Source organism: Podarcis filfolensis, assembly GCF_964270895.1.
Source record: "Podarcis filfolensis genome assembly, chromosome: 6".
Classification (NCBI taxonomy): domain Eukaryota; kingdom Metazoa; phylum Chordata; class Lepidosauria; order Squamata; family Lacertidae; genus Podarcis; species Podarcis filfolensis.
Genome location: NC_139609.1, coordinates 2949272 through 2966697, shown reverse-complemented (window position 1 = coordinate 2966697; position 17426 = coordinate 2949272). Strand labels below are relative to the sequence as shown.

General features: G+C 43.1%; 2 protein-coding genes across 3 annotated transcripts in view; both read right to left on the bottom strand.

Annotated features, from left to right (window-relative positions):
* The window catches only part of LOC310765884 (uncharacterized protein), a 148474-nt gene that overhangs the window by 97457 nt on the left and 33591 nt on the right, over positions 1-17426 (bottom strand). The window lies entirely within an intron of this gene.
* The window catches only part of OLFML2B (olfactomedin like 2B), a 32945-nt gene that overhangs the window by 9966 nt on the left and 5553 nt on the right, over positions 1-17426 (bottom strand). For both annotated transcript variants that reach the window (XM_083621382.1, XM_083621383.1), the window contains exons 2-4: positions 13177-13440; positions 2042-2149; positions 103-279 (exon numbers count right to left, since the gene is read on the bottom strand). In XM_083621382.1, the coding sequence (XP_083477508.1) occupies positions 103-279; positions 2042-2149; positions 13177-13440 (549 nt within the window). The remainder of the gene's footprint in view (positions 1-102; positions 280-2041; positions 2150-13176; positions 13441-17426) is intronic.

Below are 17426 nucleotides of genomic sequence, written 5' to 3'. Positions count from 1 at the left end.
AATCTAACAGAATCCTGGTTTCACTGATTTTTGGGAGGGGTGGGGAATGGAAATGCAAAGTTCCTGGCCCTCAAGGAGGAGCTTGCAGAAATCTGAAATCACCTCAGTGAGAGTGTAGGCGGCGGCAGCATCCCTCTGCAGTGAACTCTGGATGTCAGCAAGGTTGTTAGAGATGCTGTCAGAAGAATTTGTCTTGCCTTTAAGATCCATCTCCTGCCAAATTTTGTCTGCATTTGGTCTCTTGTCTTTGTGTTCCTTGGTGAGATTGCTAGACAATTCCTAGAATGAGCACAGGGAAAGAAAGAACGTCATTAGCACAGAGAGCAGAGTTCTACACATTAGCCTACAGTTTGTGCGATTAAAAAGTGTTAGAGGACCAATGGCTGCTCCCAGGAGCTTCTCCCTGCCCCCCCATTCCAGCTCTGCCTTCCTTGGCCAATTGCCAGGAAGGGCCTTAACCCCACCCACCACCCTTTGAAATACAATTAAATGCATTGAATATGTGTGAAAGCTTCTCAGAATCTTTGGGATGGAGCAGGACAGAAACCAACAGAAATAGTTAGTACCTTGTGCTTGAACAATGACTGCTGTAGATCAATAGCAAAATATACTTTGTAGGCTCCAGGCTATGCCCCACAGAGGACTCCCATGACAAGCAGCTGCAGAGCAGGTGGGGAAGGCAGGAACTCACAGCTATTACAGGAACAAGGGAGTCTTTCTAGGTCAGTAAGAGGTAACCGAACTCCCAGAGAGACAGCTGAAAATAATGGGCCTCCCCACTCTTCTGCCACCCGCCCCCAGCCAGGCCCACATCGACAGCAGCCACCTCTTGTTTCCAAGAGGGCTTGTGGAAAAGATTTCAAGGATTCTTTGCTTCACTGGTGTGTTTACAATTAATCTGAATTGTCCCCATGATGCAGTTGGTGCAAGTTGGTGCCACCGCACACAACCTAGCATTTCCCAGATGAAAACAGAAGCTCTCCTGCATGTTGTTAGCACCCAAGTAATCAAACCAAGGATAACGGAGGCCTGAGCCACAAAAGGTTGTTGAGCTTTCCTAGGGCAATTGCCTGATAGCTGCTCTGCTGCCGCCAAGCCTGGGCCGCCCGCACCACAGCCAGAGCCTGAACCAGAGCTGCCCGTGCGGGGAAGAGGGGCACGCTTAACAAACTGCAGTCCCCAAGATCCTTTAAAGAGTTAAAGTGGAATAATGGCACCTTTTTTGCAGACAGAGGGCATATATTTATGCAACTGGTTGCAGATAAGTAGGATTGCCACCATTTCTCCCGGCTCAAGCTCCTTTGCCTCTAAAGCAGGGCCAGCATAACCATAGGTGCTAGGGACGCAGGGCACCCAGGTGCCCGGCTCTCAGGGGCGCCAGGCCGAGCGTCCGGGGACTGAAGAGCCAGGCCAGCCGACAGCCACTGCCGAGCGGAGCAGAGCCTGTCAGAGCTTTTCTGCTGCAAGAGCTGAGGCAGCCGGCCAGCTCCATCCTCCTGCATGCCTGGGATTGGCAGGCTGTCAAGAGGCTCACCCAGTACATGCACGCTGCTCCCACAAGGGGCGTAGCTTCCCTCCCAAGCCTCTGCAGGGATTGCTCTCCTCCCTCCACCCACAGCAGCATGGGAGAGAGTTGCAGGCCCCCCAAAAGCTCAACAAGTCTGAGCTGCCCCCTAAAAAAGCTCAACAACTTCGGCCTCCCGCCCCCCCAAAATTGGGGGCGCTGGGCAGTTTTGTGCACCCCGGCGCTGCATATCCTAAAGACGGCCCTGCTCTAAAGCATTCCATAGACAAGTTAGACAGGCAAAATTTATATTGGCATGAAGTGATGGGCTTGTATTATTTCTGCATGTCAAGGAAGAGGGCTAGAGGAAAGGGATGGAAATGCTGGGTGCCTACAAAATCTCATTTCACAACAGACTGTTCCCAAAATTGCTGTGGGACTCAGTATTGTGGATCAAGCTGCCCACAGTAGAATATTGATCTGAAACTTAGCAGCTTCTTGGGGCTGTCCTAATGTTGTCTAGGGCAGCCATCTTACCTCTTCCAGTTTCTCCACTCGGCCAACCAGCTTCGTTGTGACAGAGTGCAGCTTGAGCAAGTCTAAGCCATAGAAAGCGCCTTCTAGTAGATCGATGACAGCTGCCAGCTGAAAACACATAATCATGGAACAGTTATGTCACTGTCTCCCATCATATTTGCTTGCCTGAAAGTAACACAATTTGTGTGCTCTTTGGATGAACCCTTTGAACAGCTCAGCCGTGAAGCTCAGTAGGCAAGTTAACTATCTCTCAGGCAAACCTCCCCTATAGGCCTGTTATGAAGACTGTTTTGTACACTGAAAGACACAAGAGAAAGTATATCACATTTATTTCATAGTCCTCAACAGCATTATTTGGCGGGTGTGTGTGTGTTGCGCTATAGGGTCTCGGTTGGGAAAGGACCAAAGCTTACTGGTTCTGAAATGGAAATATTAATGGCCATACATAGTGGTATCCTGAGAATATATGCAAAAAGGTTTTTTCATAATCATCATGCCTGAATATAGTGTCACCAGTGTACTTGGCATTTTTCAGAGCTTCATAAGCAAAAAAGACAAGGTTCGGGTCATAAGAAGCTTACATTCTAAATTAAATGGAAAACAGCCAAGGTCAGGAGTCCTTTTAGGAACCTGGTAGCTTATTCTGAGAGTGGGAAAGACAGCAAGTTCACTACTTTAGCTTCACCCTCAAAACATGTTCAAACCCAGAACTCTGTCACATGACTGGCTGTATCAAATGCTTAGCAAATCAAAAGGAAGTCACTGAGAAAGAAAATGTTCATTTGTGGTCTTTGAAACGCACACCTAAGAGTCACTCTTCAAGGCCATTTGGCAGCAACAACAGCAGAAGAATAGTCTCCACATATCTTGCTGAAAGAAATACAAATTGTTGTACAGACTTCCGGTCAGCGCCGGCGCTTAATGGCGGATCTCAACCGGAGCTCCGGGAGAGATCTGCTTCGTGGGTTCGGGTCCTGTCAGCTACGGCGAAGCGGGGACCCTTAAAAATCACAGGCGCGTTGCCTGTGAACTGGAGACTCGGCGGGCACCTTTGCACCCCCCCGACGCTGCGAAATAGCCTTTTTAAAGGCTCCGGAGGAGCGGAGGGGCTTTGGAGCGGTGCTGAGAGTCGTCTTCACCCAGCCTGCGAAGCGAAGCCGCGTCGCCATTAGCGGAGAGCGCTGACTTCTTCCCGGGAAATTGGATTAAAAGAACAACTATCCGTGAGTAGGATTGACTGCTAAAATATAATTGGACACTAAAAGTAAAGAAATTGGGCACCGAGACGGACAAGCATTAAAAAGGAAGTCTGCTTTCCGTTCTGTAGCAAGATCAAAGCGAAAGGCACTCTAGCTGTAACTGCTTGAGAGGAAATTTGCGGGATTTAAGAAATCCACCACCAAAGCAAAGAACTCCCCCCCCCGAAGGCAGGAGGAGGGGGAAGAAGATTTTAAAAGTGTTTCCCTGCCAATTTAAAAGAATTGGATTAAGTATCGCTGCTCTTTAACCTGGGATCGGACTGCCGGAGAAAAGGAACCGGCTAAGGACTGTTGCCATAAGAGGCTAAAAAATATCTTAAATTGACTTTGGTTACTTTCAATTTGAAACACTGTTTCTGTGGCATTACAAAGTTACTTACAGGACACTATTGACTGGGATCCCCTTGAAAAAGGAAAGAAAAATTGAAAGGGACTATGAAACTTTTATTCCTTCTTTTTTGAAGAGTGTGGGATTACTTTGAGAAGTATAGAACTGACTCTACGCCCCCTAGAGGATCTACAAATTGTTTCAGCAACAAGTGGAGTTTAAAATTTGAGAACTTTGTTTGTGAGTTTCAAAGTCTGGGAATGACCTTGACTAAAAGACTTTGTTATGGCAGATGGTAAAGAGAAAGGGGAGTTACAAGAAACAACCTTGAGATCTGGCAGACAATACAAAATTGACACTTACATGCAAAGAAGGGCTTCTGTAACAGGAGCCTCTGGAACTATAGTGGCTGCAAAGCCAAAAGCGAAAGCAATGTCTACAGAAGAATCATTTGCCAAGGTATTGGAGAAGATAAATGACTCTTTGGAGGAACTAAAAAAGCAAGGTGCGGAGACTAAATTGCAAGTTGCTGAAACTAAAGTACAAGTTGCTGAAACAAATAAAAAAATTGAAGAAATCTCTGGGAAAATTGACCTAAATACTAAAAGTATAACTGACCTAGGGAATAAAGTGAACTCAAATGCAGAAGCAATTGGGAAATTATTGGAAGATTCATCTACAACACGAAAGATAGCCGAGGAAGCTAAGGAAATTGCAACTGCTGCGGAGGAAAAATTTCCACCAGTTTACAAGAAATTGGATGAATATGAACTGGCACTCTCTATGCAGGATATGCAACGCAAGGAGAGGAACCTGAGGATCAGACTTGTGCCCGAAAAGGAAGGAGAGAACTTGGTGGATGATTTGACAAAAGAATTTTCTGACTTTTGGAAGCAGGAGCTGAAGAAAGAAGATTTTAAGATAGAAAGTGCATTTAGATTGGGAATAAGACAGAAGAGAAATCGACCCAGAGATTGTCTTATTACCTTAAGATCAAAGGAGGAGCGAGATAAAATATTGAACCTGCACTACCAAACAGCCCTTCGAACTGAAGACTTTTTTATTGAGATCTTTAAAGACATCCCTAAGAGTATCTTGGACGCAAGAGGACATTATAAAGACCTGGTGACACTGCTGAAGAAGAACTACATACCATTCAGGTGGGAATTTCCCCAAGGCTTGTCTTTTAAATATAAGGGAAAGAAGAGAAGAATAAAGACTGTAAGTGATAAAGACAAGTTCTTGGGAGAACACGAAGAAGACCTACAGAAAGAGACATTTCCAGGACAAGGGCATCCATCACTGGACACGAACACGGTACCACCGACAGACGAGGAACAAAAACAGGGAGCTGTAGGAGGAAGGAGTAAATAATCCCATCATGGCTCTGCAACTTCTAACCTGGAATTGTAATGGCTTAAATATTCCCAGGAAGAGAAAAAATATATTTCATGCCTTAAAGAAAGACCAATTGGACTTGATTTGCCTACAAGAGACCCACGTGACAAGAGCACACAGAAAAATATTAATAAATAAAAGACTGGGACAGGAATTTATATCTTCAGACAGAGTAAAAAAGAGAGGAGTGGTGATCTATGCAAAAGAAAAATTGCAACCGAAACAAATTTTTAAAGATGATCAAGGAAGATATTTGGCAATTGAAATTCAATCTCAAGGAGAGAAGTATTTGATAGTGGGAATCTATGCACCAAACGAAGGGAAAGCTGAATTTTTTAAGAAGTTGCATGAAATCTTGACGGATCATATGGATTACAACTTAATTTTGATGGGAGATATGAATGGAGTGGTTTCAACAAATATGGACAAGGCACAAAGACAGGCAATAACAAAAGATGGAAGACTACCAAAGACTTTTTTTGAAATGACTGACAATATGGACTTGATTGATATTTGGAGAACAAAACACCCATTAGAAAGAGAGGGAACCTTCTTTTCTGAAGCCAAAATGACATGGACAAGGATTGACCAAATCTGGGTGACTAGCAGTATGGCTCCGAATATAAAAAAAGTAGAAATCTGCCCAAAAACTTTCTCCGACCATAATGCTGTAAAGATGGTGATGAGGCAAACAACAACTGGTTCCTTCAGATGGAGAATGAATGACATCTTATTTAGAGACGAGGAGATCTGTAAGAAGGCCCAAAAAACCTTGAAAGACTATTTTGAAATCAACTTAAGGTCTGAAGTAGAAAAAAGAATAGTATGGGACGCAAGCAAAGCCGTGATGAGAGGGTTTTTGATTCAGCAAAATACTTTAAAGAAGAGAAAGCAAAATGAGAAAAAGGAGAGAATTTTGGAAAAGATAAAAGAAGGGGAAAAACAATTAAGATCGAAGCCAAAATCCCAAGAGATTCTAAGAGAAATCAAATTTCATCAAACACAATATATGGAACTGATGAATCAAGAATTAGAGTGGAGAATTAAACAAATGAGACAAAAGACTTTTGAATCTGCTGATAAATGTGGCAAGTTATTGGCTTGGCAAATAAAGAAGAGACAAAAACTCAACACGGTAACAAATATAGAAGTGGAAGGAAAAAACATAAGCAACCCAGCGGAAATTAGGAATTGTTTTCAGAACTACTTTAGACAACTTTACACACAAGGGCCGCAAAAAGAAATGGACATACAACAGTTCCTCGAGGAAAATGGGCTGAAAAAGGTTTCGCATGAAAGTAAGATAATATTGAACCAGGAGATATCAGCACAAGAAATAGAAGATGCCATTCAAGGCATGACGCTGGGCAAATCCCCTGGACCGGATGGACTGACTTCCAAATACTACAAAGTTTTGAAGGAAGGGTTGATACAACCTTTGAAGGAAGTCTGCAATGAGATTATGGAAGGGAAAAGGGCACCCGATACGTGGAGAGAGGCCTACATTACACTTATACCAAAGACAGAGACTGAAAAGACCCAACTTAAAAACTACCGACCCATCTCGTTATTGAATGTGGATTACAAAATCTTTGCTGATATTTTGGCAAAAAGACTGAAGAGAGTTTTGATGGAGGAGATTCACGGGGACCAAGCGGGCTTTCTCCCAAAAAGGCACTTGTCGAACAATGTAAGGAATATAATTGACATTTTGGAAAAGCTGGAAGTGAACATAAACACTAAAGCTGTTTTGATATTTGTGGATGCCGAGAAAGCCTTTGACAACATTTCTTGGAGTTTTATGTTGAAGAACCTCCGGGGGATGGGGGTAGGCCAAGGGTTTGAAAATGGTATAGGTGCAATATACTCTGAACAGAAAGCCAAACTAATTGTAAATAATGTGGTTACAGAAGAGTTCAAGATTGAAAAAGGGACACGTCAGGGGTGCCCTATCTCCCCATTACTTTTTATATCGGTTCTGGAGGTTTTGCTTAATATGATTAGGAGGGACCAGTTGGTTAAAGGGATTCAGGTCGGAGCTAAACAATATAAACTGAGAGCATTTGCAGATGACTTAGTACTTACATTGCAAGAGCCAGAAGCTAGCACGAAAAGAGTTTTGGAAATAATCCAAGAGTTTGGTCAAATGGCAGGATTTAAATTGAATAAGTCTAAGACAAAGGTTTTGGAGAAAAATTTGACACAGATAGAAAAGGAAAGGTTTCAGAACGAGACAGGGTTAACTGTGGTTAAAAAAGTGAAATATTTGGGTATAAATATGACAGCTAAAAATGTGAATTTGTTTAAAGATAATTATGAAAAAACTTGGAGAGAAGTGAAAAAAGATTTGGAGATTTGGTCCAACTTAAAGCTTTCCTTGTTAGGCCGTATTGCAGCTATAAAAATGAATGTATTGCCAAGAATGTTGTTTTTGTTCCAAGTATTGCAAATAATTGATAAAATGGATTGTTTCAAGAGGTGGCAAAAAGACATATCTAAATTTGTCTGGCAGGGCAAAAAGCCCAGAATTAAATTTAAGATATTAACGGATTCAAAGGAAAGAGGGGGGTTTGCCCTGCCAGACTTTAAACTTTACTATGAAGCGGCAGCTTTCTGCTGGCTGAAAGAATGGCTACTTCTTGAAAACACAGACATTTTGGATTTGGAAGGTTTTAATAACATTTTTGGGTGGCATGCATATTTGTGGTATGACAAGGGTAAAGCACATAAAAGTTTTAAAAATCATATTGTCAGAAAAGCACTACTAAATGTCTGGGACAGATATAAAGACTTGCTGGAAAATAAAACTCCAAGGTGGCTGTCGCCAATGGAAGCCAAGGCAGTTAAAAAGTTAAATATGGAGTCCAAGTGGCCAAGATACTGGGAAATTTTGGAAAAGGAAGGGGACAAATTGAGATTGCAGAGTTTTGAGAAATTAAAAGGGAAGGTGAGAGACTGGTTCCACTACCATCAAATTAATGAAGCGTTTAAACTGGACAGTAAAATTGGCTTCCAGGTGGAAAAATCAAAATTGGAGACAGAACTGTTAGAACCCAGTACTAAGAATTTGTCTAAAATGTACAATTTGCTGCTGAAATGGAATACACAAGATGAAACGGTTAAATCGGCTATGATTAAATGGGCTCAGGACATTGGTCATAATATTTTGTTTGCTGATTGGGAAAAGTTGTGGACCACCGGGATAAAATTTACGGCATGTAATGCCTTAAGAGAAAACATTATGAAAATGATATATAGGTGGTACATAACCCCAGTCAAGCTTGCAAAGATTTACCATGTGCCTGACAACAAATGTTGGAAATGTAAAGAAACTGAAGGTACATTTTTTCATCTTTGGTGGACCTGCCCGAAGATTAAGGCATTCTGGGAAATGATCTATAATGAACTTAAAAAGGTATTTAAATATACTTTCCCCAAGAAACCAGAGGCCTTTCTCTTGGGTATTGTCGGCCAAGGGGTGTTAAAGACGGATATAACTTTCTTTATGTATGCTACAACAGCAGCTAGAATACTCATTGCGAAGTACTGGAAGACGCAAGAACTACCCACACTGGAAGAATGGCAGATGAAGGTGATAGACTATATGGGCTTGGCAGAAATGACGAGCAGAATCCGAAACCAGGGAAGAGAAGCAGCGCAAGAAGAATGGAAAAAATTCAAGGACTATTTAAAGAAATATCACAAAGTTAATGAAAGTTAGAATGATGTTGGACTGGAAAGTAAATGGTTACTATTAGCAATGGTTAAGACAAGGAAAACAAGGAAGAATAGTCTAAATTTAAATTAAAATAAGGGAAGATTTGCTGAACAATCGATAAGAATTTGGAATACAGAAAGGGGAGGCATGAGGAAGTCGGGGAAGATAGGATATGAAATTAGGATATGAAACGATACATGTTTTTTGTTTTGTTTTTGTTTTTGTATGTTTATGTTTGTTGTATTGTGTTTATATGGAAAAATAAAAATATTTTTTAAAAAAAAAAAAGAAATACAAATTGTAATTACATAAATAACTCTGTAATTTTTAAAACTAAAAGATATATACCCTTGCTACTTTACGTTTCTGATCTACCCTTTTATGTGGCTGATGTTATTTGATTGTGTTTATGTACTTAAATCAATTCATAGCTTTTTCAAACTGTCCAGAGGCCTGTGTTGAAATAATGCTTCCCAGGAAATTAAATTCTTATAATTGCTCAATCTGCCCTCGTTTAATATCATTCATTACACCAGGGTATTTTGTTTTTCATTCTTCCCCAATATCTTAGTTTTATACTTGTTTGTTTCTAGGTCCAATTTATTTCCTTCTCATTAATTTTATCTACTACTTCTCTACTATTTTACTAACGGTGTGATCTATAATTATGCTAAATCAGTAAAGCAGAAAGTGTGCACTCTTGATGGAAACCTTTACACATTTTGACACCAAATTTTGTTCAGGAGAATTTACTCCATTTACAGCTGCCTGGCTTCTGTTTTCTCCTGTCCTCATAGTCTGTTCCTACCTTCTGCAATGTAATATTATTTTATTCCAGACAAGGCCATGGGTAGTTTCGCCCCAAAATTAACGCTACAGTTAAGTGTTCTTTGAAATTTCTCACTTTCTCTCTATCGGTATCCAGATTGCAACCATGGGTACTTTTATTCTCTTCCACATGTGTGCAACTATAAGAAATTCACTGTTCTGATGGAAAATATTAAATTGGAACTGACCCTGTAATAGCGGTTGTTGTTTTTCAAAAAATGAAACTAGGGTAAATGGTATCTTTTAATCTAAGCCCAGTCCAAAAGGAAGAAGAAGTTGTTAAACAAATCTGAGATGATGAATTGCTTCAAAGAAGGTTCTGGATGCCCGAGTTCTGCGCATTCCCAGCTTGAGTTCTAGAGCCAAGCATGTTTGCATAACCCTCTTCAGGGAACTTCATGAATTAGCCATATGGAACATGACACTGTTCCTGGATGACAAGGAATCTGGCAGCAGTTCCCTAGAAACTTCACAGAAGGGGGCCATGAGCGATGGAGGCAGGCTTGAGGGTGATGCTCTCAGGCACAATACAACCACCCATCTCACAACTGCCAGTAGGTTAACATGAATCTGAACATGTGAAGCTGCCTTATGGAGTCAAGCCACTAGTCCATCTGTCCCAGAGTGCTCTACTCAGGCTGGTAGTAGCAGTTCCAAAAACTCAGGGAAAGTGATTTTCCAAAACTGTGGCCAGAGATAGCTTTAACTGGATATTTCAGGGACTGAACTTGGGACCCTCTGCTCCCGAAACATATGATCTGACACTCAGCCAGCTAGAATTTGTTAGTTACCTTCTGAATTTCCTTCCAGAAGATTGCTTGCCCTTTTTTAAAGAAGGACTGAACGCATTCATGGAGAGAATTCATGGCTATTTGGAATGAGAGCTGAATTGGGCCTTTGTGCTCAAAGGCAGTGCCATAAACCATGAAAACCAGGTGCTGAGGGCCAAGAAGATGGGAAGGCCATCCCTGCTCTGCGTCCCGATTCTGAACTTCCAGAGGCGTCTGGGTGGCTACTGCTGCAAACCGAATGCTGGGTCTGATGGGCTTGGGTCTGCTCTAGCAAGCAGACTTTTATGTGCCACCAAAATACAAAGGGTAAAAGCAAGCTCATCCTTGAGTATTTCATGTCACTTCCCACCAGCTGCCTGAATTGGGATGCTGCCAAGCAAAGGCTGGTCCAAATTGCGGCAGCTTCCAAGCCTTTGCAATATTCCTCATTAGGCTGAGGTCATCCAGTCATGTGCAAGGCCAGCTACATGCCACCTTGCTGCTTGGAGAACAAAGGAGGTGTTGCTGGTCAGACAGTCAAGCGGATTACAGTTCATTTGAACTTGCCCAGGCAGGAGATAGCTGGAGGCTCAAGTTTCATGTCTTTCAGGGTTGTGAGAACAAACCTAAAACAACCGTCTCCAGTTACATTTTGGGCTGCCAAAAAAAAGCCTTGTAAAGCAGAAAATAAGGAAAGACAACAATTACCAGAACAAGCGCATGAAGCTGGCGGCTTCCTGGTATGTGCCTTTTCCCACACAAGGACAACCCCAAATGAGTGTGGGAAGCCACTCGGAGGACAGCGCATGCAGGCCCCAAGGGAATGGAAGGCAGACTGCGGGAATGAAAGCAGGAAACCAAGTGGAACCCTTGTGGCCAGAGGCTCTCTCTATGTCTCCAAGCACCAGATGTGTATGGTAACACACACACACACACACACACACAATCCCCATGGGCTTGTCGCGGCCATCATGCTGCCCTTGCAAGTTTTCCAAAGACATCTGGTTGGCTCCCATTGCAAAGAGGACTGTTGGTCTGATCTTGCAAGACCAGACCCATCTTTAGCAGGCAGCACTCTCAGAATTATAACTGTTGGGATATGCACACACAAAACGGAGACTAATTTGAAAGCAAGAGCTTTGGAATGCCACAAATTGGCAAAACTAAAGCCAGAATTGTGTTCTGGGTTTTTGCAAAATTAGGTTTTATTTCCAGCTGGGACGGGCAGTGCATACTGAGAATGAGTCTGATTTTTCAGGAACATTCTTCTCTTCCTTCACCCCCTGCAGCTCATCACAGATCTGCCACAGCTACCACATACTGCCACGTACACAATGCCCCTCAGCAGGATCACTTTCCACAAAGAGTAAGTGTAAAAGGAGTAGCATTCCCTATGCGTTGCTACAGGGAAAGCATGAATATCATTAGTTGTGTTTTGCTGAAACTTTTCCCAGCTGGCAAAGCAGAAATGTTCATAAAGCAAAATGGACATTCAGAAAAAACTAAGCAAGACAGTTATTCATTGACACGACTCATAATTTATAAAGCGCTTTCTGAGTATTCAAAGTGTTCCACACTTTGAAATCTGTCACATTTATGTTACCCATAACTGTTACCCAATTACAAGTGTGTGGATCATAGAATCATAAAGTTGGAAGGGACCCAAGGGTCATCTAGTCCAACCCCATACAATACAGGAATCCCAGCAAAAGCATCCATGGCAGACGGCCATCCAACCTCTGCTTAAAAACGTCCAAGGAAGGAGAGCCCACCACCTCTTGTGGGAATCTGTTCCACTGCCAAACAGCTCTTACTGTCAGAAATATTTTTCTGAATGTTTAGTTGGAATCTCCTTTCTTGTAACTTGAAGTCACTGATTCGAGTCCTACCATCCAGAGTAGGAGAAAACAGATATTAATAGGTGGCTATCATATTTCCTCTCAGTCTCCTTTTCCAGACTAAACACCCCCAGTTCCCTCAATTGTTCCTCATCAGGGCTTCGTTTCCAGACCCTCAATCATCTTGGTCACCCTCCTCTGCACATGGTCCAGCTTGTCAGCATCCTTCTTAAACTGTGGTGCCCAGAACTGGACACAGTATTCCAAGTGTGGTCTGACCAAGGCAGAAGAGAGTGGTACTATTACTTCCCTTGATCTGGACACTAGACTTCTGTGGATGCAGGCTAGTATAGCATTTGGGTTTTTTGCTGCTGCATCACACTGGTGACTCAGGTTAAGCTTCTTCAGATACCAAGTGTGCATGCACACGAAAACCTATACTCAGAACATACTTAGTTTGTCTCTAAGGTGCTACTGGACCATTTTTTTATTTATTTCGACTGCGTCAGACCAACACAGCCAACTACCCGAATCTAGGAGCAAAGAGGCAAGTTGCTGGCCAGAAGTCTTCAGAGGAAGGAGCCGCTTTCAGGCAGGGCTGGGAAACCTGTGCTCCTTCCAATGTTGTTGGGCTGCAGCTCCCATCATCCCTGACCCCTGGCCATGTGCTGTTGGGAAGTGGAGTCCAACAATATCCAGACCACCATTGGCTTCTCACCCCTGTTTGTTAAGAACATGCCGAATGCTTTGAGGAGCTGCTGTTTTACACACTAGCACTTTATGGTTGTCTGTCTGCTCCCCTGCCCTTCAAACCTGGTACATTTGTAGGTATCATGTTCGTTTTCAAAAAGTCAGGAGTCTACAGATTTATCTCTTCAAAAACAGTATCAATAGGCTGCCTGTTGCTTCGGAATGAGAAATCACAGTTGCAGTGTGTGTGTGTGTGTGTGTGTGTGTGTGAGAGAGAGAGAGAGAGAGAGAGAGAGAGAGAAATACCTTGAAGTCCTTGCTGTCTGCTTCTTGCAGTTTCTTCAGCCTGAAGTCTCCCTCGCAGGGGTTCAGGGCGGACGGTGGGGCTACACACGAACATTTGCATTCCGGTCCAGAAGTGATCGTTTCCACCGTGTAAAAATCCTCTGGTTTGGCAGCTCCTTCGTTAATCCTCTGGCAAGCGCCTCTGCCCAAGGGCCTCACCACACACTTGCACTGGCAGTCTCTGCCTTCCGACACGGCCTTCACCTTGTCATAGTCCCCTAACAACTAATAAAGGGAAAGGAGGAAAAAGAACAAGCTGGTCAGTTTGTTCTGAAAGTAGAATTTCCCTCCCCTTCTCTCCCTCCACCCTCCTTGCTTTATGTTTGTTCTTGTGGAGTGTTTGGGAGAGGCTCAGACATTCTGAAACCTTGAAGAAATAGGTCGCTGGTTTAAATATTGCTGACTCTCGCCATTTTCTGCTCCTTGATTATCTGGGAAAGTAATTTTCTTCCACCACCCAAAACCCCCAAACCCCAAACTAGTCAACTTCCCCCGATGAACTTTGCGCTCTCTCGCTCTCTTGGGTTTTGGGAATTAAAAGGCTGTAGTTCTCAAACCATGCATTCCAGGATGAGCTCATTTAAATTTAACAGGCACAGCCCCTCAAGACATTCTCTTCCTTGAGCCTTACTGAAGTGAGCAGGAGTTATGCAAGAACTGTTCTCTTTGCACCTCTCATTTATTTCAGGTTGGCTTGTGCAGGAGAATGGTCCCAGTGGGAACTGGATATGCTCCAGAAGGAATGCAGCCAAAGAAAGGAAACCCTCACGGTCTGATTGAAACGAAGTCAGAGTCAATCCCTCAGCAAGACCACCTTCTCCTGCAGGGCGATTCTGAAGAGCAGCACCTCTCCCCTGAGTTCTGGAGCAGACCAGGTGCATCAGCCAAGCAAATGTCCAACAACTGCAGATGCAACCCAGAGAATTTCCTTTAGGGATCAGACACAAAACTGACGAATAAAAATAGCCGGAGCACATGTTTTTTCTTGCTGTGCAAGTATGTGCTGAGACTTCCCAGGGGTGGAGAACTTCATTCAGAAGAACCGTTTGGAGAGACGCATCTGATGGCTTCTCCACACACTAATCAGCAGCAAACCCAAGACTGCCACTGAAGGTGCATTTCTTAAAAAGGACAACTAAGACAAAAGGGAGTGACAAAACAATAAATACACCCTTAAATCTAATCAATCACCAAAACTGGGTATATCTGATTTGACAAAGATGGTAAAGCTTCTCCTGGTGAGGCATGAGGTGTGTGTTGGCCATATTCACACTTTACTTTTACATTTTTGGTGTGCACCCCCCAAAAAACAATGTTTGGAGAGATTCAGTGATGAGACACCCTGGCTGCTTTGCATTCAGATGGTACAGGCTCAGTTCAGACATCATGCTAAAGAATGATTTGAGCTTCCACACATAATAGAGGCTAACCATGGGTCAGACCTGCTTGTCTGCTTTTATTCTCCATCTCCTCTGTCCCGCAGTGGAGCGCCCTCCGAAGGCAGAGCAGAGGTTGTAACTATGGTTTGTCAGGTCAGACAAGACACTAAACCAGGGCGGGGGATAGTCAATGTGGTTCCCTCCCCTGGCGTTGCTGGACTACAACTCCTGTCACCCCTGACCCCTGGGTGTGCTGGGTGAGGCTGATGGGAGCTGCAGTCCAGTACATTTGGAGATCACATGATGGCCACCCCTGCGCTCAGCCATACTTAGGCTTCCTTAACAATGATTCGGCATGACATCTGAAGCAGAGCACCAGCCAGATTGCTAGTCAGCAGTGATGGATGAAAAAGGTTGTGCCACTGAGCAAGAAAAATGCATTCTGTGCAGCTGATAGAAGTAGTATGACTCATGCAACACGTTGGCGACTAATATACACACAATAATTACCAAAATGATTATACATTCTCTATCGATCTTCTGAGAAAAATACAAAACCTTATTCAAAGCCACAGAGACTTGCGAACTACCCAACCTAAGATGAACTTATAATATCTGATTTCAATAATATCTGATTTCAATGGATTTTTCAAGTGCTAAACTCAGTCTTTTTTTTTCTTTATCTTTTTAGGTAAGTTCATGAAGATACCAACAAAAGGTAAGTTTGATGTTGTTCACAATACCGACAGATTCTAGTGAAGCTGTAAAGGTAAAGGTAAAGGGACCCCTGACCATTAGGTCCAGTCATGACTGACTCTGGGGTTGCAGCGCTCATCTCGCTTTACTGGCTGAGGGAGCCGGCGTACAGCTTCTGGGTCATGTGGCCAGCAGGACTAAGCCGCTTCTGGCGAACCAGAGCAGCGCACGGAAATGCCGTTTACCTTCCCGCCAGAGCGGTACCTATTTATCTACTTGCACTTTGATGTGCTTTCAAACTGCTAGGTTGGCAGGAGCAGGGACTGAGCAACGGGAGCTCACTCCGTTGCGGGGATTCGAACCGCCGACCTTCTGATCGGCAAGTCCTAGGCTCTGTGGTTTAACCCACAGCACCACCCGCGTCCCGTAGTGAAGCTGTAGATGGATGTTAATGAAGTTGTAGACAGGGTGCCTGCGCTTTGCACCTGTTTCGCCCTGGCAGCCCAAATAATCAAGAGGCCGCTGTTCGCCCCTGATGGGGCCCTTTAACTGGGGCTTGCAGGTAGCAGCCCACTCCCAAGGTAGTTTTCCGGGCTTCTTCAGATGTCTAATCTCAAAGCCTTGATACGTATATTGATATTCACTAATAATAATTCAAACCAAATCTTATTAGAAATAACTTAATGCACTTCTAAGTATTTAATTAAATAAAAAATACATATCCTTTATACGTGAAATCAGTACCTTTCTGAGTTTGCCTCTGTCTCCCTAGCAGCAGGGCAGGAAGAGGACTCTTGCATGTGAAAGCTACACAGGCTAAGATTCCCCATCCATCAACATGATTTGTGTGTTTCAAAATTAGTAATGAGGCCACCATCATTTCAAAACACTCCTTTTTTAAAACAATCCATAACTACATTTAGCCTCTTTATAGTTGGTCAGTTTCTTCCTTTTTTTCATTGTTCTTGACATAGAATGTAAGCTTCTTTGCTCCTTTAACAATGGAAGCTGATCCAATCAAATAGGCCCAGTTTGCTTGCTTTGTTATCCAGCTATACTATTCTGGCAATGTATTCATTTTGTATTAAATTTGGCTGGGCTTGCATTTGGCACATCTCTGATGCAAATAAAGCAATCTTTTTTTTGTAAAAAGGAAACTATAGTAACACCCATGACCTGAGTTCATTCAACCACAGAGTAAATTAATTTAGAAGCAGACTTTAATCTAAGTAAAAATAATTGTTTCTGTTTCTAATAAAGAGCCAAAAGCACAGTCAGTCGAGCCATAAAGAGCTCCTGTTCATACCAATTTATGGCTCATTTTTACAACTGTTGAAACCTATGGCAGCAGCTGTCACTTTTGGCTGACTTTAGCCACAGGTGAAAACCAACACAAAGCTGGTTGAAAGTGCCGCTGTTGCCACAGGCTCACATAGCCATAGGAATAAACATACGTACAACTACTCTTGCGGCACAATCCTGGAAATATCAGCTCAGGAGAAAGTCCTACTGGGACTTACTTTTGAGTACATAGGAAAGGGTTGTCTGGCAACACTCCTAAACCTGCCTATCTTGCTAGGGGTCCTTCCAGATGCTAATGGTTCATTCTGACCCAGTTTTTCTGTGTCTTCAATTTTATTAGGTATTCCACTACTTCCCATCCACACCAGCGCACAGTCCTTGGTGGAATGTTTCTGTGCTATCTTTTCTGGTGCCTCCCCCCTCAGTTCCTACCTTCCTGCCCTCTACTACTTTTCCCCATTGGGGGCACGGGGGCAGATATTTCCTTCCCTGTGCACGTGCACCTTAAAAAATTCGCAGGAACTGCACTAGCTCCATACTTGGTTCCTAGTTATCATGGATGCCTGCGCTTTGGGAAGGGGCAACATCCATTTCCACACAAGCCTTGTAACTCAAGATGCTAAAATCTTTACAGCAATCTTTACTGCAAGGCTCAACACATTTATTTATTTCTACATCACCATGGACCAAGCTGTATTCATACCCCAGAGACACATCTGTGACCCAATTTGCCGGCTACTCAATGTTATCCATCATAGCAAAAGCAAAAAGTTACCCCTATGATATTCTCATGAGGAAGCTGGTAAAATGTGGGTTGAATGAGGAAGCTGTTAG